Source organism: Antechinus flavipes, chromosome 1, assembly GCF_016432865.1.
Source record: "Antechinus flavipes isolate AdamAnt ecotype Samford, QLD, Australia chromosome 1, AdamAnt_v2, whole genome shotgun sequence".
Classification (NCBI taxonomy): Eukaryota; Metazoa; Chordata; class Mammalia; order Dasyuromorphia; family Dasyuridae; genus Antechinus; species Antechinus flavipes.
Genome location: NC_067398.1, coordinates 36,985,686 through 37,011,258, shown reverse-complemented (window position 1 = coordinate 37,011,258; position 25,573 = coordinate 36,985,686). Strand labels below are relative to the sequence as shown.

The following is a 25,573-nucleotide window of genomic DNA, read 5'->3' as shown; positions in this document are numbered from 1 at the left end:
TTCCCAATTGATAAATGGTCAAAGGATACGAGCAGACAATTTTCAGATGATGAAATTAAAGCAATTTATATTATATGAAAAATGCTCTAAACCACTATTGATTAGAGAAATGCAAATTAAAACAACTCTGAGGTACCACATCATACCACTTAGGTTGGATAAAATGACAGGGAAGGATAATGATAAATGTTGGAGGGGATGAGGGAAAACTGGGACACTAATGCACTACTGGTGGAGTTGTGAAATGATCCAACTGTTCTGGAGAGCAACCTGGAACCCATGCCCAAAACTGTGCTTCCCCTTTTGACTCAGCAGTGCCATTACTGGGTCTACATCCCAAGGTGATCATAAAGGAGGGAAAAGGACCCACATGTGCAAAAATGTTTGTAGCAGCTCTTTTTACAAAGAATTGGCAAAGGAGCAGATACCCATCAATTGGGAAATGGCTGAACTGGTTGTGATATATAAAGGTAATGGAATATTATTGTTTTATAAAAAATGATGAACAAACTGATTATAGAAAGCCCTGAAAGATTTACATGATCTGATGCTGAGTGAAACAAGCAGAGCCAGAAAAACATTATTCATAATTACAGCAAGAATGTGCAAAGATCAACTATGAGAGGTTTGGTTCTTCTCAGTGATTCAGTGATCCAAGGTAATCTCAATAGATTTTGGATAGAAAATGCTATCTGCATCCAGAAAAAAGAACTAAGGAGATTAGATGTAAATCAACATATGCTATGTTTACTTCTTCTTTCTGGTTTTACTTCTCTCCCATGTTTTTCCCTTTTGCTCTGATAGAAGTTTATTTTTATTTATTTACTTATTTATTTTTGCTGAGGCAATGGGGATTAAGTGACTTTCCCAGTGTCACACAGCTAGGTGTCCGAGGTCACATCTGAACTAACTTCAGGCCTGGTGCTCTACCCACTGCGCCATCTAGCTGCCCTTATTTCTTTTTTAAATTATTATTAATTAATTAATTTATTTTTAACACACATGGCTTTATGAATCTTGTTGGGAGAGAAAAATAGAACAAAAAGGTAAAACTATGGGAGATAAAAAAAAACAGAATGTTAGCATGTGTTTATTTACATCCAGTCTCCTTAGTTTTATTTTTTGGCTGAGGCAATTGGGATTAAGTGACTTGCCCAGGTCACATAGTTAGGAAGTGTTAAGTGTCTGAGACCAGATTTGAAATCAGGTCTTCCTAACTTCAGGGTTGATGCTCTATCCACTGTGCCATCTGGCTGCCCCTTGCAACTCATTTTTTAAAAGAGAATTATTCTTAAAACATTTTTACATATAATTGGGAAATATTTAATAAAATTAAACAACAACAACAATATTGAAAGTCTCACCAAAATATTTTTTTGGTTGTTTTTTGTTTATGAGTTGTCTTGACAGAATTAGTTCATTTTGAAATTTAGCACTCCTGATGCCATTTTTGCAGGATGATAAAATGCTTTCCTACCCTCTTATGAATATTTATATTTGAAGTCTAAATTAATCAGTGAATTCCCTATAAAGCTACCTTAGTTCCTTCCTATAACTCCTATTTTAGTCTTTTATTAGAGAGGTGTCATCTTTGTAAATTAAGAACATTTTTTAAAGTAAATATTCCTAGTTTTATCTTATGAGAATCTGTCCTTCACATAAACTTCTTGAAACTTGCTTGAACTTGACAGCGAAATTAACCTTAATATTAGTAATATCAAATGTAATATTACCTATCGCTCCCTCTAAATAATCCTAGTAATCTCTTTGCATTCCTCCTCTTGAGTTATTTACTTTTTATTAGCTTGAGCTGAGCCTTACTCTCAGTCCCCATGCTGGGATCTTCTAAATATCTAGCTTAACAACTGTTGTTGCCACTTTCATTAAGATTTATGACAAATTAGGTCATGAAGGGTAAAACAACCAGAAAGAAGTGGTTTTCTTGATCAGATTGCCAATGGCATCTGTTGTTATATAATCAGCCTCATTCTTCATATAATTCTCCCCAATCCTTTTTCTCCTTAAATCATAAAACCATTTTCTATGACTCTTCTTACTGAGCATTATGCACTCAGATATGGTGGGTGATGTGTTTATATCAATTAATCATAATCTTTTCCCTCCATTTATCAATTTGATGTATTTCAGAACTAATAAACTCATGTCAGACTTCTCAGATTTCTTCTCCTTTTTTAAGCAAATTGTAGAAAAGACTGATCAGTTCCCCCCCATCCCCAATAATGTAAAAATCAGAAACCAATATTTACATGTTGGTTTCAGAATTTAATTCTCCTTCTATATTTTGAAGGATAAATTTAATAAGTTATAACCTGTTCTAATTTGACAGAGAACTCTAAAAGATATCCAGATAATTAAAACCCCTTAGCATTTCTGTCATCATGTCACATTTCTTTGTGATCTGTTTCCCAAAATTTTCATCCATTTCCTCTTTTGGCCCAGTCAGGCTGCCAGTATTATAATTACAAAATCACTTTTTTCTTCCTTCATTGAACCAAAACTAAATGCTTTAAAACATACTTTAATTGGTTTTTTCACATTAAAATCCTTTCTTAATATATAACATGCCCCACCAACTATTTACCTGTCTTGTTTATTTTGGTCTACCATAAGCCAATCTAGAACCATCTTTCAGTTAAAAGTATTATTTCACTAAATCTCGTAATAACTATGATATTATATTTATCTCTTTTTGATATGACAGTATAAGCAATATTACAAAATATTTAAATGCAACATACAAAATACAAAGTATTACAAAATTCTAAAAGTTCGATGTATCAAGTAGCATCGTTTTATCATGATTCCAAAGTTCCTTATTACATTTTAAAAATTTGAACATATTTCTATTACAATCTACTATATAAGAATGTAAGTACTGTATTCCCTAAGATTTGGAGTACTGGAACCAATAAGTTAATTGAATCATTTTCCCCAAGAAGTCCTAAAACAAGAAGACATAGAAAGTTGAAGCATCTACTTCCATGAAATGTTGCAAGAATTGACATGCATTTTGTAATAATCAGGCTTAGTATTGCCTCATATCAAATTTTATTAGAACTTACAAGGTAGGTCTATTTTTCTATGCAGCTAATTAATTAGTTGCTTAAATCTTTGATCACTGAGCCTCCTTTGAATACTGGAAAAATCTTATGATTCAGGAAAATTATGACAATACAGAACTCTGGTGTCCACATTTCAATTTTAACAAATTTTACATCTAAGATATTGTCTAAGTATAAATTTATAAGTCAGCCATTGTTGAAAATTTCTATTTTACAAAACTTTCCCAAATCACTTTAATCAGACAGTTAAAAAATTAGGGCTTTCTTTTAGGAACACATTCAAGTATTTAAAAATCTTAACCTACTCAACTGAGTTTCATATTTGAAATAATATCACACCTTAAAACTTTTATTGTGAAAAGTTGAGCTTTTACATTAGACAATGGCCAGATGGCTCAGCTGATAGAGCATTGGATTGATACTTTCCAGCTATATGATCTTGAGCAAGTAACTTGAATTTGCCTCAGATTCCTCATCTATAAAATGAGCTGGAGAAGTAAATGGAAAAGCACTCCAGTGCCTCTGCCAAAAAAAAAAAAACTCCAAATTTAGTCATGAAGAGACATATATGATTGAAATGACTGTACAAAATTACATTAGTAGACCTCAAAATTTTGTTCCAATTACAATCTAGCATAGTATGATCTTTAAAACAAACAAAGCAACTAAAACAACAAGAATAATGAAACACTGATTGACAAAATGTTTTGCATTAACAGACAAGAGGTGCAGTATCTCAATTAATAGCTTAATTTGAACTTATGAAAAAAAGACCAGCCTATACATATCAATTTCCTGAATAAAAATTCAGCAAAAAACAGGTGGGAGAAGTTAACTCCAGCTCTTGAGGAAATCTTTGAATTTAGTTAATATCAGTTTTATTATGTCTGTACTCAGAGATTTTCATGTTTTAGTGACACCATTTAAACTATTGAATTGTTTTGTTTAAATATGCATTAAGTACATCCTTTCTATCCCCATGGAGTTATGAGTACTTACAAGTCAAAGATTGTCTTTATTATTCCTTTTACTCCTAGCCACTACCATACTTCTATGCATAAATTAGATCGTTAATCAATGCTGAATTGATTTAAAATCTAATTAATTAACATGAACACTAACAAAACACAAAGGTTAATTAAAATGAAGAGAAAAATGTAAGGATTATTATTATGCTTCTCTCACTAAAATCTCAATGAATCAAATACCTCAGATTTGTCCATATCTGATGATGAAAAAGAATCAAGCCTCAATTATCTGTCTGGACAGAGAAATGGTTTGTTTGTCGAGAAGTCACATGGTATTTATTTTGAAATTTGATCCATTATATGGTCTGCACCTCAAAAGTCTTAGAGTTGGATGTGGATATGTGTTTGTTGAGATGTTAAAGTATGAAACCTGGAAAGTTTTCTCAACATTTAAAGATGAAACTTCCAGTAATAAAACTAAAGTCATTTTTAAATTAAAATTTGAAATTAAGTGTTTAGAGAATCCTTACAATACATGTGTATTAGTTGGGGGGGGGGGAGGAGAATCACGTGTGAAAACTTCATTTTTTTCCCTACTATAGACAAAATAGAAAAAAAAATGACAAGGAAAAAAAAAGGAAAAAACATAAAACATAAAAAAAAAAACATACTTTTCTAAAACGTGGTACAATTTTTAACTTCAAGCCAAAAAAATTTTTGAGTTAAAAATGAACATTTGTTCCAATTAGCTTTGGTTTCTGAAGATAATATCAAATGCTGTTTGCAGTTTTTATTTGAGTAAAAATTCAAAATATTATTTAAATTCAAGGTAAAAAATATATTAAAAGAAATGAAATCACTCATGGCCTTCTGGCTAGTCAACCAGTCTCAGATATATAAGCATTACATATATATGTGTGTGTATGTGTCTGTGTGTTTGTATGTGTGTACTAAGATATAAGTTTTACTCCTTCCTCTGACATGTGTATATAACCCTGAGCAAGCCATTTAAGCCATTTTAACTTCTCAGAGCTCCAGGAAATTCTCAAAGACTAACTTGCAGGATAAATTCTACTCTTCATTGGTAGTCTAGTTTTACTCTAATCTAATAAAGTCGTCCACAACAAGAATGAACTCATAGATTTCGTATGAATGCATTTTTGTGCATAATACAAACATATGTGACATATGTGACACATAAGTACGTGTGTATATCTTAATACCTTCCTATGTGCATTGTATTTTTATATGTGAATATATATTTTATGTATATATCTAATATCCTCAACAAAAATTCAGCCTCAAAATTGATTATTCTATACAGCACAAAGGTAACTCTGATTTCCAGATTATGCCATTGGAGTTTTTTAAGAGGTTATGCTCAGAGAAATTGAATCTTCCTCAAAAACATATTAGCTATATAGCCCATGATGAAGGAAATTAATGCTAGCTATGTGGCCCACTGGAAAGAATACTGGATTTGTAGTTAGAAAATTTAAATTCAAAATGTGCCTCAAACATTTCGTTGTATGACACTTGAGCAAGTCAGGGATCTTTATCAGTCTCAAGTTTTTCATCAATAAAATAGGAATAAAAATAGCAGTGTTGTAGTGAAAATGGCAATCTTTTAAAGGGCTTTGAAAAAACTTAGTGTTATATGAATGTTAGCTTTTAAAGAGAAAACACAATGAAATAGAAATAAGATTAAATTTGGAAACAAAAGATCTGAGTTACAATTTTTATTCTGCCACTTCATACCTACCTATATAACCAAACTTGTTTCCTCACTAGAAAAACAAACACTGGCACAGATGGGATGAAAGTTAAATGAGCTTAAGAAGTCAGCCTGTTAGCAGACTTTGCCATTTTCTTTCTCCATTGCATGCTTTTTGTATTATATATAGGAAAGAGTTTCTCAGAAAAATAGAAAAGGTCATGAAATGCAGATCCCTAACTCTGTAAGAACAAGATGAATCAGAGTCTCTTCTCATTTCCCTTTCTCCCTTATTAATTATTTACCCCTTTAACCAACAACAATGTCCAAAAATCCAAAGTATAAATCTGATAATGGAAAGAGGAGATAATCATAACTTACAAATTACCACTGGGGAAAAGAACAAAATATGAAGAACATCCATAACACATATCAGAGAACAGATTCTTCTATACAAAGAGAAAATGGGAATACATTTTGACAGCTGCCATATTACTATTCTAATCTAAACTCAGACTACAGCACACCTTATAACTCCTGGTGACAATAAAGAATATCCTTCTCATTCAGATACCTCTTGCATACATTTTCTTTTCTATCTCTCTTATATAAGTGGTTTGATTGGTCCACAATTCGAGTGAGAAGATAGGGTAAGTGAGCATGTGTGGCAGCAGCTGCCTTGTACTCATCATGAGAACATAGGAGAGATGTGATTAGAGCCCATGTATACTGCCATCTCCTATAGAATTTCCCCTCCTCAAAATCACACATGGTTAAAAAATGGAGTCATTTGAAAAGAACTGATTGGTGACTGACTACACAAGGAATAAAATACATTTGATGAAACAGAAATAAACATTGAGTGTATCATCTTTATACTAAGATTTAGTATTATTAGTTCAATGAATACAGAATACTGTGAAGACAGAATAGTGGCAGTGTTGAACTCTGGATAATAAGCAATAACCATTCCCCTCCCTTTGCAGGGGTCCAGCTTCTGCAAGGGGGTCCAGGGGACTGAGCAGAAGGAATAGGGTCGGCATTAAAGCAAGACAGAAATCATGGGGTAGTTTTAGTGAGGAACTGATGGAAGTGATGCTCCCACTTCTCTCAGGCTCCTTTAGGCTTTATTTTTATACTATATCATGATCATATACATTTCTTTAGGATAAAATAGTCTTCAGACATGTGGCTGACTTATTGACCTTTATATGTTACTACATTTAGTATCTGAGAAAGTTTTTATGGTAAAATGTTAAATATTGATTATATTATGTGAAGCTAATAATGAAAGGTAAATGTTAAATGTCAATGAATTTTATTAGTTTACTTATGTCTTCTTTGTCAATCCTATGGATTGTTTGATTCCTCTATTTCCCTGACTTGGAACCCTGTACATGGGCATTTAGGGCAATTCCAGCTATTTTAACCCTCTACTGACTCCTAGGCAAACTGAACTTTTCTGAGACCAAGTTAAGAAACACCATTGTGGCTTAGACCTTTGGATTCTCTCCTACAGAGACAATGGTGTTCAATAAATTCCTGTACATGGTATTGGAGCCCTGTTGTATTTTAGCTAGGTAATCCTCTACTGGAATTTGGAACACTTCAAACTTTTGGAATGCATCCATCATTTTCTCAATGAGAAATTAGTTTTATTAGAACAGAATATGCATGTAGAATCATTTCTAGTTAACTTGCCCAAATTCCTCTTGTCACCAGATGTTTTAGATAATGTTTAGTGCTGTAATCAAGCCAATTATAAATAATATCGGAAATAGTAGTCCACTAATGAGAATCATAGAAGGAAATGTTCCTGCATGAGTGCTGTGCACATTTGATGTCAGTACTGGGCTTTGCCAATCAGCTTAGAGATTGCAGCTTCCAACATTCTTTGAAATTGGAACTGGGAAAATTTAATTTAAAAAAGATCCCGGGAAAATCTTGACGCTCCCACTCTCCTTTATATACCATTGTATCATAAATGTATAGGTGCATTATCTCAATCATCTTGACCTCTATCCTGTCAGGTTTAAGTTATGATACTTTCCTGGAATTATGGGTTGTCCATCCTCCCACTGCCCTTGTCCCCCCTTATCTGCTTTTGTTTCCCCTAAAACTGCAATATGTTTAGGATACAATTGTCTGCTCAAGTTATATATTCTAAGTTTACAAACCCTATATAAGCTCTCTGCCTCTGTTTACCTGTACCAAGTGATTTGGTTTATAGTTCCATTCTTTCATCTAGTTTAAACCCTCCACATTAAAATTAAAAACCAATCTCTACTTGCCTCAGTTTTCTGGTACTACAGTAGGAAAATCAGAAATTAAAAAAAAAACAAACAAACCAAAAAAAAAAAACCCTTGGATTCAAATCATATTTTGCTACTTACTACATCGGAAATCTTGGACAAATGGCCTAAAGTGTCTGGTCCTCAGTTTCTTCATTTATAAAATAAGTTGGACTAGATTATTTGTAAGTGATTCTACCTTTGAATCTATCTACTAAAAGTGTCATTCACAACAATTCTAATATGACACATAGATTCATTAGCAAATTAGGTTCTGAAGGTTAGTTTAGATAAAAATTATGAAAAAATGAGTTGCTATTATCTATATGATCATTTGTTAGCCCTACTATAATTTCATAGAAATTTGTTATTTTTCTTAGCTCCAGAATTAGAGATGGGAAGATGTAGCATATCTTTGAAAAAAAAGTTAGAAATTAATCAAGTATTTTTTTTGGAAAAAAAATTCTTATATCTTATCTAAATCTTATTTCTTTCAGTTTAGTATAAGAAATATTAAATCTATTTATCAAAATAGGTCTATCTTTTTCCTAAAAATGTTTATTTTTCTGAAATTTTTTTAGCTCTAACCCTTCTAGGCCTAGGACCTTCTCACCTCATAGTATGAATAACTTAACTATAATTATAAACTTGTAAATTTCAGAAGCTGGACCTGAACTCTGATCTGACTCCAAAGCCAGAAATATTTTCTGTCACACAGACTTGTTTTACTTTTGTTAGCCTCCTTTTCTTTATCTTTCATTTAGCAGACACATTTCTCTGAAGTTCATTTATATTTCTTGATTCCTCATTGTATATTATTTTCTGAAGTTTCTTTTTTTTGTTTTTTTGTTTGTTTGTTTTTGTTTGATGGTCTTCTCCCTCCCTGGTGGGAAATTTTGTCTGTCTTTTCTAAGTAATGGCAGTATTCGTTTTCTTCTTAGCAAGTACTATATCCAGAATAGACAAGAAATGAAGCAGAGAAATAAATCAACTGACTTCCCATATGGCTATTCCTGCTTTTTAAGATTGCCTAGAATTTTCTAGTTAAAGAAGCAATTGTTTCTGTAAATTAATAAGTGACTAATTCTTTGTATTAACCTCTGGTGATTTTTCACAATCTGTCAATGAATCAGTGAATCAACAGGCATTTATTAAGCATCTACTTAAGGCATTTTGCTAGTGGCTGTTTGCTCAGAGAATACAAAGACAAATGCAAAACAGTCTCTGTCCTCTATAAATATAAGTGGGATACATCAAGAACACAGATGCATAAATAGAAAATGTATAGACATTAAGGATACTTTGTTTCAGTAGAATGTGCCAAGGGAAGCACTAGCAGTTAATAAGATTAGGAAAGACATTTACATTGGAGTCTTCTCTGAGCTGAGTTTTAAAGTAAACTTAGGGATGCTGAGATGTGGAAGTGAAGAGAGACTTTTAAAGGTCAAGAGATGTTAAGAAGTAGAACTGAGGAGGAAGTAAATGCCAGACATGGGGAACAGATGATGAAAAAGAATCAACAACAGAGATGGAAAATCATGTATGAAGTGGAGTAAGAAGCTCATGGGGCTCAATGACAAGAGTAAAAGAAGAGGAACTTGAGGCTAGTCTAGGAAGGAAGCTTGGTGCCAGATTATGAAGGACTTTGAATCTGGATTTTGTCTGAAAGGAAAAAGTGAGCTATTAGAACTTCCTGAAAAGGCTTTAGAAATATCATTTACTAATAATAATTGAAATAGTAATGGTGATGATGATGATAATATAATGCTGGAAAAACTGAGGCAAGATAGAGACTAGAGAGTTTTTAATATTTTATTTGAGATTCTGAGAGGGAGAGATAGTCTGGAGACAGAGCAGAAATCATTTTGCTTCCAGGATTGAATTGTACTTTTGTCTCAAAGAATTCAGCATCGAATATGAGATGCCAATGATTTTTATATGCTTCTAATGATCAGGGGAGACAAAGGCAAGGGGTGGAGTCCAAATACTGGTGAGCAAGGAATTTCCAGGAATTCCAGGACCATGAATCTGGTTCTGACAGGTTTTTGTGGGTGAGGACCAGAAATTTTGATAAACTGGGAGTGAAGGAGGTATTCAGCTAGAGACAGGAAGTCTGGAGAGATAGAGATAGAAGATGCCAATTAGTATCTGAGATAGGACATCTGGAGTTTTGACTCTTTTTGGAATGCCAGCGTGGCCAGATCTCCACAACCCTCTAATTATCTCAGTCCTAATGAACAGGACAGGGGGATTACAACCAAGGAAACTGAGTCAGAACAATAAAAGGAAACTGACACACAATAATAATAGCATTTGCAAAGTGCCATAAAATTTACAAAAAAAAAAAAAAACCAAAAAACTTGTAAATGTTATCTCAGTTATTCCTCATAACAACTCCTCAAGGTAGGTTTTATGATTAACCCCATTTTCCACAAGAAAACTGAGTTAGAGATAGATGAAGTGCCTTATCCTTATAATAAGTATCTGAGGTGGGACATATCAGCTGATTCTTCATATCCATCCTCATTGCCAGCACACTACTTTACATCTTCATCATTATGTCAGGACTATGACAACAATCCTCTAAATTGTTCTCCCATCTCCAATCCAATCAATTCAATATTCTTGAGTCACAATAAGTGTACTCATCCTGATACTAATTTTCTGGTCATATTACTACTCATAGCTACAACTTCAATCTTTTTATTTTACATTTCAAATTAATTCTAACATCTCTGAACTATCCTTATCTCATCTGAAAATTGAAGTTAAGCAATATTAGGCTTGGTAGATCTTGCAGGGATCATTTCACAAAATGCAGAACATGTTGAATTTTATAATTAGAAGGTAGGATTGGAATCTGCTAAATTCATATGGGATATTATGCAAATTAATTAATCTCTTTGACCCACAATTCCCCATTAATGAACTAAAAGGGTTTGACAACCTCTAAGATTCCTTCCAAATTTATATCTATAATATCTAAATTGGTTTCCAAATTCCCTCAATAATCTGACCCTAACCCATATATTCATCATTATCTAGTAGAATGTAAACTCCCTGAGGTCAGGGATTATTTCCATTTATTTTTCCTGTGTGGGACAGTTTCTTCCACAAAAACAATCAGAGACTCTCAGAGTAAGAAAAGGCAAAAAGAGGTTTATTGCCATCTTATGAGAAAGGACATCTCCTATCTGACAAAGTATTTATCAGTAAAGAAGTGCAAAGCATAACTCTGAAATACAAGATTCAATAGTATAAATGCAGAAACCCCCTCCCCAGGCTGGCCTTTTTTTCCTATTGATTCCAGGCTTACATTTTAATTGCTGAACTCTAATCCAGAAAGAAAAGAATACAAGTCAGTAATAATAAACTCTTAATTTAAGTTTCCCTAGAGAATTGATATACAAGCAGATATAGAATTCAAAGAGATCATCATCTTTAAAAGAATTACTTAAATACTAATTAAGAAATGGGGGGAAATAAAAGGGGATAGCACCTACAAATTTTTAGCTATCACTCTCTTTGTTATTATAAAGTCTCATGTCACAATTAAAAGTATAGTTTAAAAATCTAAGGCTATATTCCCATGAGAGAGCATCTTTACTCAGTTAATTCCACACATCCCCTACTCTAGGCTCTACCAAAGAGACAGCTTAAGTAGCAACTTAAGGTAAAGTACAGGTCTTAGACTCAGTTAGACCTGAATTCAAATATAACTTCAGATATATACTAGTTGAGTGATCCTGGACAAGTTACTTCATCTGTTTGCTAAGAGGCAGCTAAGTTGCTCAGTGTTAGACTTGTATTTCAGAAAACCTGAATTCAGCTTTGGCTTCTACAAGCGGTATGATCATAAGTCACTTAATTTCTGTTTGTCTTAATGATGTGAAGAAGGAAATGGCAAACCACTCCAGTATCTTTGCTGAAAGCAAACTTCCATGCATGGTATTGATGAGCTATGATCCATGGTGTAAGAATGAGACATGACTGAATGACTAAATAGCAACAAAGCTTTATCAGAGTAACTGGCCACAGATTAAGTGACTAATAAAAATGTGAATTGAACTGACTTATCAAGAATCTATTTTTGAAGGACTATGTATAATTAGCAGCAACCACTGTCCACTGATGATGGATTTTCCTAGTATTTACATCATTTGGTTAACCTTTTTGCAGAAGAACATTAGATATTTTGACTTCTTGTTGTGTTACTGAGCTGGCCTGGTGTGCTTTTGAGTATCAGAGACTCCACTTGAATAAGCTTGGCAAATTGCTAATAGCCCGCCCCTCATAATAGTGAATATGTGTTATTGGGCTTACAGGCTGTAACAGTCCTGGATCCAATGTTCCCTTGTAAATAGATTTAATTTATTCCTATTTCCTGCATGCTACTCCATCAATCTGCTTAGGACAAAAGAGAAATAAGGCCGTTCTTTCTTCCAGCCCAAGAGCTCTCAATGACTTCATGCTAAGGAAGGACAGCCCACTCAGCACATTTCACTGTGGCCATTCACAGGCTCTGATAAATGAAAGCAACCACCCTTGCCTTAATTAAACACTCAAATCTCAAAGTTGCACGTATCAGCTAAGCAAATGGATCTTCTTTGGCTCATTTGCATATAACAGGCAATAAGAACCGTATGCTATTATACCCCCCATCACTATGATAATAAGTTTACATCTGTCTTCAGAGGTAGCATTCACATTAGAGTTATGCTTCCTTTTTAATTTCTTTTCCTCCTGAGAGAAAGAATACAGTTTGAAGGTAAGAGATGAAGCAGTATTTCTCATTGCTTTTCATTTTGTTGGGTTTCTTTGTTTATTCAGACATCTAATATATCATTGTGTTATTGCAACATTTCATGACCTCAATGAATCTATAATCTTATCAATTTAGGTCTTTCCTCCTTCTTCCTCTGTTCCTATCACAAATGATCCATCCGTAGTGAAACTCTTGCTCGTGTTCTCCTATAAATCTCCACAAGGAGTCTATGTGCCATGCTAGGAGACTTTAGTATTCTTCATATTATGAGGCTTCCTATGGAAGCTTTAAAATCATTTTCATTAGGTGATTGAACTTAGTCCTTTGACCTTTATATGTCTTTTTGTGAATATCTTTTATATTATATGTTCTAATAATTCTTTTGGGTATCAGCCTAGCAAAGTACTGAAAGGCTTATCATTCATAGAACATTTGAGGAGTCATTCTTAACTATTACAACTCATAAAACGCAGAAATACATAAAATGTCTCAGTTCCATGTCACTTCATTATGCTTCTATAATGATAGTGGTAGGATGGGAAAAGGATTAGATCATCATAATAGAAGAGGATATTGATAATAGTAGGTTAAAAAATTGAGTAAATACTATGTTTCTAATCAATAAAATGATATTCATAATTATTATGTTACCTATTTCATAGAATTATCGAGATAGAAAAAATGTTGAAATTATAAAATACCACATTAATATATTATTATTATTATTATTTCCTGTGATAAATTTCAAATATTTCAAGATATTCAAAGAAGTATTTTAGGTAAAATGCTGAACTTATACAGCCACAATTATTTATTAGTTGGACATGTGTTTAATCTCTGTGAATTTTGGTTTCTTTATCTACAAAATTTCAGTAAGATTCCATCTCATGGGGTTGTAATAAGTATCAAGTAAGGCAATATATGTATAGTGGCACAGCAGATGGAACATTGGAATTAGGATGAGGGAGATTCATCTTCATGAGGTCAAATCCAGTCTCAGAAATTTACTAGCTGCGTAATCCCGGAAAAGTCACTTAATTCTGTTTGCCTCAGTTCTGCCTCTGAAAAATAATCTGGAGGAAGAAATGACAAACCACTACAGTATCTTTGCAGGAAAAAAAACAAAACAAAAAAAAAAAAAAAACTTCAAAATGGGGGCAGCTTGGTAATGCAGTGGATAGAGCCCCTAAATTGGAATCAGGAAAATTTGAGTTAAATTCCATCCTCAAATTTACCAGCTATGTGACCCTGAGCAAATCATTTAGACCCAATTGTCTCATCAAATAAGAAGGGAAAAAAGAAGAAAAAGAAAAGAAAAGAAAAATGTGATCATGGAGAGTTCGGCATGACTGAACCACAAAAGGGTTTTATAAGCCATAAAGTGCTACATAAATACAAGCTATTACTATCATATTCTCCCTAAATCTTTTCTACCGCCTAAGCACTTTGAATCACATGACTCAGTCCCCACCCGACCCTGATTTTCCTTTTGTGTATACATTACAGCTTTTTAATCTCTCTCTTTACATATGGCATAAAGTGTTTGGTGCCCATACAAAGACACTCCTACACACATCTACTAATGCTTTGTAGAAGAAAACACATCGTGGGAGACTGGAAGTGATTCATAAGAAATCTGTTTAATTCATTATCTTTATCCTTGGAGAGAATGCAATTTTACAATTAATTTGTCTTATATAATTAAGGTTCAGCCACTATCTCTTAACTGCAAAAAGTGCATTCTGTCTTAAATTATTTCTACAAATTCTGGGCTCTTAATTCTTGCTTCTTAGATATGAATATATTTCAGAGATCTTAATTACAATTCCTTCATCCAGATCTTGACAATTATTTCTTTCCTATAAAATTCACTCCTTCTTGCCCTCTTCCCCAACCTTTCTTCTTCTCTCTATAGTCACAGCTCTAAACTTAGGTCTCATCACTAATAGAAAAAAATTCTTTATGAGCAGGGAAAGTTTTTTTTCCTTCTCTTTGTACCCTTAGATCCTATGTTCCTAGAACATATAAAACACTAAATAAATGCTTGATGAGAGATTTCTTAATTATCTAGTTATGGGATTACTGCAAGAGATTAATAGCCCTAGTTATAGGGGAAGAAGAACACATGGAAATATGTGTTTGTATGTATATAGCAACTACTACATGCCAAGCATTGTGCTAAGAATTTTTATTTTTATAAATTTTATTCTATTTTATCCTCACAACAATCCTGTGAGCCATATTCTGTTATTTATGCAGAGGAAAATGAAGAGAACATAAGTTAAGTGACTTGCCTAGGGTCATACACTTAGTGAGTATCTAAGGCCAGACATAAATTAAAATCTTCCTGACTCCATGCTTACAGTGCTACCTATTGTGCTACCTAGCTGCCTATACAAACCATATCATCTTCACAAGGAATTCTATTTTGTACAGGGAAATTTCTACCTTTAGTCACAGGACAATTTTAAACTTCATTTCTTTCTACACTTCTCATCATCACAAATGATGACATGTTAAAATACTCATGACATAATGAGTACTTATTAAAAATAACCAACCTCCACTACAAAAATAAAAACAAGAAATAAATGGAAAAAAAATCAAACAAACCTGTTTTACTTTGAGAAACTTACTTGGAACTATGAAATCGATTTCTTCTGACATGGCAGTTCCTAATTCATTAGACGCGAAGCACCGGTATTTTCCTTGAAAGTGAGTGATGTGTCCCTCATTTAAGATTTTGAATGTGCCTGTATTATTAGATGAAATGATCCGTGGATCAGAGAGGAGACTAAAGTGTTCTTCATTCTTAGTCCAGTGAAACCTGAAAGATAGAATTAATGTGAAATTTTAAAAATGAGAAATAAGAAAATTATGCTTGAATTTTAAAAATACAGCATTCAGTGACAGAGAATTTTATTTAAAATGACAAAATAAATCCTGTGGAAAAATTATAAATGAGAATCTCTACACGTAGAGTGTATATAGTGGGCCTTTGAGAGACATGAAACAGGGTGAGTCACTAGTGAAGAGAAAAAGACTAGCTGAAATCTATAGGAGTATGAGATTTATATGGATAAAGAAACTGATTTATAGATAGAAGCTGAAATACAAATATTGAGTAGATATAAATTATATATCCTTTAAATAGATATATAACATCACATTTACATATAGAAATAAGAGCTTGCATCACGTGCACTATGATTCAGTTTTGTTTGTTTTTTGAGAGATGATTATTAAAAGCAAGGTGACCCCTGTCCTGATGGAAGTACTAAGGCAAAGGTGTAAGAATAGAACATAATGAGAACTCAATCATAAGGGCTAAGGCACAAGACAGTAGATTCAGTCACAGTGAACAATGCTATTCACAAGAAAGAATATATGGTGAAAACAAGACCAGTCACTAGATAGATTTGATATTGAACAATTGATATAACCTGTGGACTACAACTTGTATGGTCCTTATATCTCCATTGTCCAAGAACCAGATTGGGTCCAATTGGCACAAGCAATTTATCTGGCCTGACCTGGCCAACAGCCCCCCTGACAAGGACAGAAGTCAGTCACAGTACTGTGCTATGTCTGTATTTCACCTGTACAGGGAGGGAAATCTGGGATGAGGAAACTTCATTCACCAATGTGACTGGGAACTGCTTTGCAGTTAAAGAGTTGCATAAAACATAATACATATTTTGCCCCACCTTATGCAGCCAATATGTATAGAAGCAGCATTGAACTCAGAACTTCTGGTTCTATGTCTAACTCTCTATCTATTACAACATGGACTACTCATCACAAACACACAAACATACACACACATATCCCATGTGTATAATTGTGTGTATATATGTATTCATATATATAGCCTATATACTATGTATATGCATATATATGTGTGTATATGTGTAAATATATATTATTCACACTATATGTACATATATATGTATATAGTGTGTATTCTACATTTCTATCTCTATGCACACTTACATATCACAGTTGCTCAATGACAAATCTGTTTAGTGGCTGGTCTTGCTCTCACCATGTACCCTTGATCTGATAAGAAGTATTCTTTGTTCACTGTGGCCATATCCAAAGCTTTAAAAACTAGAAACAGTGACAAAGCTATCATTTCCTTCCTCATTATGTCCCTGAATGGACCTAGAGCTTGATCTTTTTCTTGTCTTCCTTAGAACTGAAGCATTGTAAACTTCACTGATTTCAATTCCCTTATTCTAGATCTATTGGAAACTGTCCATCCATCTGCTTCTGTTTTGTCTGATTTCTTTTCATGGCTGTTTCTTAGCTTCTTATTCTTTGGCACTAGACCTTCATGCCCATCTGGAACAAACTGGTCAATCAACTGTTGATTTTGGCATCTCCCTCGCATGTATCATCATATGTTCAGACTTCCTCTTTTTACTCATGGCTACAATCTCCTCTCATCTATTACTCTATGCTGGTTCTCCTACCTGGTTTTATGGACTTGTTACTATTGTCTCTGTGAGCCACATTACTGAGAACTGATGGAGAGATATATAGATATAGATATGGATTATGTGTGTTTGTGTGTATATATATATATATACACACACATGCACATAGATATACATACAAGTGCATATATATATTCACAATATGTGCACATTTACCTATCTGTGTGTTTATGTATGTATATATGTGATATATTCATTTCAGAACTCCCTTTAGCAATTCTTTCTTCATAATAAGAAAAAAAAATAGTTGAATTTGTTCCCAGTCTCCCTTTAAAATGAGCTTTTGTTGCCAGTTAGCTTGTGTACATCTTTAATGCTCATTTCTACCTCTTTGTCTTTGATCCACCTTTTCCTGCAGCCTAAAATACTCTTTCTTTACTCCTGCAGATATGTGAATCCTTCAAAAGCCATCATTGCATATCCTGGGGAATCTCTGTTAGACTCACTCATTTTATGAACAACATGTGGTCTTGGAATGATCCCAAATAATTTAATATAGTTGTTGTCTATACCAAAGCTTTTTTAAAGTGTTGGTTGTGACCCCATATGTAATCAGGTAACTGAATGAAGAGGTTGTGAAATTTTGGTTCATTATCAGTCAATGTTTTATTTATATTCCCATTTTACATACCTATATACTCAGGATCATATAAAAATTTCTTGAGCAAAAAGGGGTCATAAGTGGAAAAATTTTAAGAATCCCTTGTCTATGCAACTAAACTGGAGGTTTATAGAAGTGAGGAATACAATCTTATATTTCTTTCTTTCTTTTTTTTTTTTTTTTACTTTATTTATCTTAGTTCTTAATCCAGAGCACTGATGAAGAGATGAATGGACCCTCATGGAAAGTAAAGGTCATGAAGAAATAAAAGAATAGTGATTGGAATATTACCACTAAAAATGCTAAAGTTTTAATTTTGCTCATTTTCTATTAAGATTAAACATTAAATACTGCTGAGTTAAATTTAATGTTCCATTGAGTTATCAAAATATGATTTAAGGGGTGTTGAAAACATAATCGAGGTATAATGTCTCCCAGAGAATGTTTAACATGCTGTCAAATGATCAATTTTCATTAAGGATGTGTCTCTCTTAGATGGATAGGTAGTCATGAGTCTGATCATCTGTAAAATGAGAAAGTTACATGAAATGATCTTTAATGTCCCTTCCAGGTCTCAAATATTATCATCTTGTGATTTAGCTATCTCAGTGTATGAATTTATTCAGTATATGCATTTCTAAAGAAATATGTGTAAATTAGATTAAAAATTTTTAAAAATCATTTTAAAGTAGACTTCCAGTAATCAATCATTTGCTAAGCAATTAGCAATTTCTAGGAGCTGTGTTAGCAATGTATACAAAGTTTAAAAGAGTCTCTACTTGCAAGGAGCTAAAATTGTTTTTTTATTTTTTGACATGGAATTGGGATTAAGTTAATAAGTTAAAGTAAGCAATTAAATTAAGACTTGCTTAGGGTCACACAGCTAGAAAGTGGTAAGTGTCTGAATTCAGATGAGTACTGAGGTCCTCTAGACTTTAGGGACAGTATTCTACTCCTGTGCTATCTAGTTATCCCAAGCAGCTGAAATTCTGATGGAGACATGTATACATAGGGTATAAAACTGATCAATAAAACATATGCAAGTTGAAAAATACAAAGAATGGGAGGGATGGTACTAGCAATTCAATGGATCAGGAACAGCCTCATGCAGAAGTGGCAGTGTTGAGTCATAAAGGAGGGGATAGATATGATGAAGTGGAGGTAAAGAGGAAGATTTTTAAGGTAATGTATATGGTTAACCAGAGTGAAGGTACAAAGAAGGGAGATAGAATATTGTGCGTGAGGTTTAAAAAAAAAGTTACTTTGACTATCATATAGAGCATGAGAGAGAGAGTATGTCCAAAAGTTATGGTCAGATTGCATAAGGCTTTAAGAGCTAAAAAAAAAATGGGGAAATATTTTATCATAGAAGAAATATGAAGCCACTGATCTTGAATTCATTGTTTTGGTGAAGAAGTCTTTTGTTAACTAAAACATTCTTGACACTAATTCAGCATGTCATAGCATCCTAATTCATCATTTTTGCCAACTAATTTTTTTCACAAAGCAATTTAAAATATAAATGAGTACTTTGAAACAATGAATGCCTGAGGAATTTTGGTGAATACATAATTTCATTGGTATAGTACTCCTTATGTCAATGTTGCTCATGGCTCAACTCTTACCCTTCACTGCCCCTTGCTTTGCTCATCATTTTCCTATGAAGAACAATATATTCATCATGGAAGGAAGGGAACAGTTAAAAAAAAAAAACTAAACTAATTCACATATTTGATGTGGTAATTGTTTTATATTAATTAAACTGATAAACAAAAGTTTATATTTTTACTTTTATCTGTAATATTCTCTAAAATATAATGTTCTCTGGGAGCAGGTTTCTTGAGGGGCTTCTGGGAGCAGCCTTCATTTCAGTTCAATGTAATCACACCAAATGCAGCCAGGAGTTAAAGTCCAAGTCCTTTATTGTCTCCTTTGCCTCTGCCAGCTTCCTCCAGATGTCTCCAAATCCAGAGGTTTGTGCTTGAGACTCCAGCCACAACAAAGGTGGATGATGGAGTGAATCTGTCGTAGCCTCAGAAAGCTTCTAGTGTGCTTGTCCCTTCTGGCCCTGACAGCTCCTCCTTATTTGTTCCACACTGAGTATACACCAATCATTATATCACTAAGAAACCATTATTTGTTGTAGGATTAAATCAATGCTAAACTAGATTTAACTACTGTCTCCTCAATTCCACTTACTTAGCACCTTGTTTCAAGTTCTGGCCCATAACATTTATCAATTTACCAGGTTTCATTATTGATAGATTATTTAGATACTCTCTGTTAGATACTCTGATAGATTATTTAGATACTCTGTACACAGCACTTCATTTGCACCTTTATCTTTGAACAACTGTGTATAAACCATTCTTTTACTATTTCTTGTATCCAGATAATGATCTGACCTCACTTAGCCTACTGATCTTGAAGTAAACATTTGTCTCAAATAATTCATCTTCATCCAATCTGTTAAGGGATAGACAACTTTATCTTTTATGATGCTATATTTTGCTTGGAATAATTAACATTTTCAAACTCTTTTCTTGAAGAAAGCATTGTGCATATATGAGTATTAGACTTTCCAGAAATGTGTAACCCTTTGATTTCTCTCATATACTGAACCTGAATCATATACATAATGTTTCTCCTGTTCTTTCTGTACCTACATTTATAAAGATGTCACTAATGACAAGGTATGAACTATGGGTTGCTTAGGTAGGTAATTTTGTCAAAGCTTTTCATTGATTTTTTAAAAATTTCATTCTTTCCAATTTGTTGGACAATAGTTGAACAAAAAATGAGGATTATCTAACCCATGCAAAAAGATAAGACTGAAAGGAGATAACACATTCAATTATCTCTGGAAAACATCCACCACTAAATTATTTTAGATTCCATCCATTGGCTGCACTAAAAAAAAGGAGAGAAATAAGTGATTTCACTGGTGTAGACACTGTCAAGAAAGAAACTTCTTGTCTCGATATAGGTTAGAGCCTTCTCTTCTAGTGATCAAATTAAAGATTTGCCTAGACCAGAGAAAAGAGAATTGTACGATTGTTAATGATTTAGAACCCTGTTTTCTACTACATAGTTTAAAATGGATTTAATTCAGTGATCAGATGAATGAATATTCTGAAAACAATTGTATGTTTATATCTATAAATAATGTGCATTATGATTAAACAAATAAATCCACTATGATTTATGAAGTTTCAGAATGTTACAAATGGATAATACTTTAGAAGTCATATAATTCATTCTAACTTTATAGATGAAGGACTTGAGTTCCAATAAGTTGAAGTGACTTGCTCAACATCACAGGTCAAATTAGTGCAGCATCAGGATTAGAATCCATCTTTTGATTCCTTATTCAAGATTCTATTTTGAATTGTAAAGTACCTCTCTTAATTTGAACTGATGTAGTTGCTAGTGCAACATGAGCATATCAGAGTAAAAAAAAAATAGATTTAGAGATATTGTACATTCCCTAAGTTTAATGCCATATGGTAATACTTACGTTGGTTCTGGATTTCCTTTGGCTTCACAGACAAACTGAAAGTATTCGTCAAAAGGAAATGCAACTTGTACTTTTGGCTGTTCTGTGATGATTGTTGGGACCTGTTTAACTAAATTTAAAAATATACATTTAGTAATCAGACTTTCAAAATCATGTTAAAGCTGACACTGCAAGAACTATAATCATCTTTGCTGACTATCATGCTTGACAAGTAAAACAATCAGCAAAAATTCAAATATCATTTCACAGTTAGAAAGAATATTTTATGCTTTCAAATCTTTTTTACTATTCATAGTCTTCTCTTACTCTATAATTTATTATATTGCAAGTTTTGAACAAATGCTTTACTTGGATAATTGTATAGAAGTCTAGCTTCTCTTCAACTCAAATTGACAGAATATATTTGGAAAGAATCACATTTGTAAATAAAGTTTCTAATGAGTTCTTTTTAATATTTCTAATAGACATGTTTAATATCACATTTTCACATTATTATCATGTTTAAAAGCAAAGATTCAGCACTGAAAGACAATGTAAAAATCCAATTTATTTACAGATAAGGGTGACTGATTACACAGAAGGATGTAAATGATTAAAAGTAACACAACTAATACAAGTTAGAACCTATGGGTCTCATTTCTGTGTTGGTACTCTTTGCATTAGACTACCTGCCTCTATTTCTGTTTTCTTTCTATTTAAATTAAACTCACTATATATATTTGAGTCATTACTGTTTGTGGTCAGAAAATATTGGATTACAGTCAAATTTACAAACCACATGGCTGCAGAGCCTCCTCAAAATGAATTTGCTGCCAGACTGCTGCTGCTGCATGAAATCTGTTAAGGCTAGTAAATAATTAGTGATAGTGGTAATAGTAATGGTGGTAGTAGTGGTAGTAGTGATGGCAGAAATTGTAGTAGTTGTAGCCGTAGTAGTGGTGGTAGTAGTAAAAATAGAAGTAAAATCAGCAGCAAAGATAGCATTAATAAAAGTAGCAATAAGGATATTGAAGTGGTAGAATGGCTAGAATTCAATACTTATAATCAAGAAAACCTAAGTTTGAATCCTATCTTAAATTAAACTTATTAATTATAAGACCAAAGGCAAGTCATGTAATGTCTTTGTATGTCAGACTGTTCACCTATGTAATAATAGCATCTACATTTCAGAGTTGTGATGAGGACTAAACAAGTTGACATTTGTCAAACTCTTAGCAAAACACAAAATTATAAAAATTCTAGCTATCAGAATTAATAATACACTAGCAGCAGCAACTGATGTTTATATGGTCTTTTAAAGTTTGTAAAAATATCTTAATCCTCATAACAACCCTGTGAGATAAGTGCTATTTTATCTCAAAAGATAATGGAATAATTATATAAAAAAAACCTGAAGCTGAAAATGCAAAGTATTTTGTTCAGTCACAACATAGACAGTTTAGGAGAAACCTACAGAGCTATAAAGAGGATATATACTTTTGAGCCCTTAGTAGAATTATTATTATTAATATTAATTAATATTTGCCATTAATATTAATGTTTGTGAGTTGATTGTAATCCAAGCCCATTCTTGATCATAATTAATTGATTAGTGATATTAGTTTTAACTTCCCCATCTGTAACATAAGATGGTGCTATATTGCTATTATTAATAATAACTTCACTTTGTACACATGGGGAAATTATTATTATGATTATTAATATAGATAATGATAATTGCAGATAACAATGATGTAATGCTTTTCAATTTATAAAATAATTTAATTCCCCAGCTTTAAAATAGGGATGATGAGAACACCTACTTCCCAGAGACAACTATTCTATTTTAAAGCTAGGGTGAAACTCTTATAAAAGGTTAAGTGGCTTGCCCATGGCCAAACACAAAAGTGTCTGAGCTTGGGCTCAAACTCAAGTTTTCCTGTCTCCAAATCCAGTGCTTTATTTACTTCATTACCTCCCTAGGCCATTCTTAAGTTTTCTACCATCTAAATGTGTCTATCTTTTTGTTTAGCTGTTGACTTTTCCCATGACATAAGGATATTAGCTCAAGTTCATTTTTCAGGCATGAAATAGATATATTACTGTTCGTAAAATTAAAAAATGAATAATTATATCCATCAGAGCAAATGACTTATCGTGTGTCTATGACAACTCTTTGTCACAGTTTGATCAACCTTATTGCCCTTCAGATTACATAGCTCTGCTTTATAGTTCAAGGTGATGATGAATAAATTATCATGGTAAGCGTTCCTCAGATATCAGTTAATACCTTGTGAACACCATGTTTATTAGAGTATTATTCCTTCTCATATTTGCCCAGCTTGTAAAAGCTCAGAAAAAGCTAATTATTCAGGGAATGAATCTAATGACCTTTGGGTATTTATAGGAATATACATTCAATATTTCAAGTCCTTTTCTCCATAATTAGGCCAATTACAGAGGCAGCAGACTCTTTGACATTCAAATGGGATATCTGAGTCAGCTGCATTTTCCAAGGAGGACTCTAGAGTCCCTGAAATGCATGTATAAATATTCAGTTCCTCCAAAAACATTCCATCAGTATTTGACAACAATTGTTTTCAAAGTACATCACACTACAAGAATGCTAAGGATTTTCACAAGTAAGCAAGACAAATAGGTGGTACAAAATAATTAATAATTTGTAGAAACCTCCTTTACTCAAGGGATAATTTGCAGATACCAATGAGGGGAAGAAACAGGATGGCTGAAGGGAGAGTAGGGAGGAAAATCAAAGGAGAAAGAATTTGTGTTAGAAATCCCAAATACAGATGGAGTAGGATGAGGAAGGAAAAGGAAAAAAAAGCCAACTCTCAGAGGGTTCCTCGGAAACCAGATCCCTTTCCTCTATTTTCTATTCAAACAATTAGCACAAAAGCAATTTTGCTTTCAAAAATAAATCAATGAACCCCTTTTTAATATATTAAGAGCTGGAAGGGCCTTTTGATCTCACTTATTCCAATATTTCCATGTTATAGGGAATAACACTGAATTGCCCACTTAGTGACAAAGTAGTGAGATGCAATAGAAAAAAGTCATGAATTATAACGTAGAAAATTTAGGATTGAACCCTTGCTCTGTCACTTACCCCTCTTTGACAGCAGATGATATCTCTCTCTCCTTTCTCTTGCCCTCCCTTTTCTCTTTTCATCTCTTCTCTTCTTCTTCTCTTCCTTTCCTCTGCTTGTCCTTGTCACTGTATCTATCTCTTTCTCTCTTCCTCCCTTTCTCTGTCCCTGTCTCTCTTTCCCTCCCTTCCTCTCTTCCTCCCTCTCTCCTGCTCCCTCTACCTCTACTTCTCTTTCTGTCTCTCTGTCTCTCTCTGTTCCTCCCCTCTTTCTTGTCACATATACACATTTTTATAATTTATTTATAACATCTTTATCTCTTTCCATCTTCATCTACTGATATGCTTGTTCTCATACACACACACATTTTATAGAGATAAAAAATAGAATAATTATGGTAATCTAAAGAATATGAAGACTACTTTTAATTTTGTTGTCCAAAACTCATTTTTGAATACACAAAACATTATCCCTTTAAAAACTTTTATTCAGGTATAAAGGAAAATAGTTTAAAAGCTGAAATTAATTTTGAATAATTATTAAAGCTACACCTGTACTGGCAAAGAGGCTCTATCTGTCTAAATGAGACAGGAGGTACAGGAGGGAGAGCTTTTCAATAGTTCTGCCAGCCACTTATCTGTTTGCTTTTCAGAATGAAGGAAAAAAAAATCAAGTCATAGAATAATTACAATTCAGGCTAAGTCATTTAACATAAAAGGACAGAAGCGATTTTGCTGAGCAGTATAGGTTTCTCTGGATCATGAAGTTAAGTGGTATGGAACATGAGGAGTTTTTTTTTTCCAAAATATAAATGACTACAATGATTTGTCATAGCACAGTGATTTCATTGAAATTCTTGGTTGGGGAAACTCAAACCAAACCAACTCTCTCTAACAATGTAAATCATCCCTTACTATGCAACTAATATTCTTGGAGCAATTACTTGGGCCTTGAGAGTTTAGATGACTTGTCTGATAACACACAGCTAGCACATATCAGCATCAATACTTGAAGCTCGGCTTTCCTGACTTTTAAGCCAGCCTTTTTAC

General features: G+C 33.2%; 1 protein-coding gene across 5 annotated transcripts in view; it reads right to left on the bottom strand.

Annotated features, from left to right (window-relative positions):
- Nucleotides 1-25,573, bottom strand: part of CHL1 (cell adhesion molecule L1 like) — a 291,442-nt gene that overhangs the window by 88,874 nt on the left and 176,995 nt on the right. For all 5 annotated transcript variants that reach the window (XM_051980967.1, XM_051981004.1, XM_051980995.1 and 2 more), the window contains 2 exons: nucleotides 21,439-21,547; nucleotides 15,458-15,648 (listed from right to left, as the gene is read on the bottom strand). In XM_051980967.1, coding sequence (XP_051836927.1) covers nucleotides 15,458-15,648; nucleotides 21,439-21,547 — 300 coding nt within the window. The remainder of the gene's footprint in view (nucleotides 1-15,457; nucleotides 15,649-21,438; nucleotides 21,548-25,573) is intronic.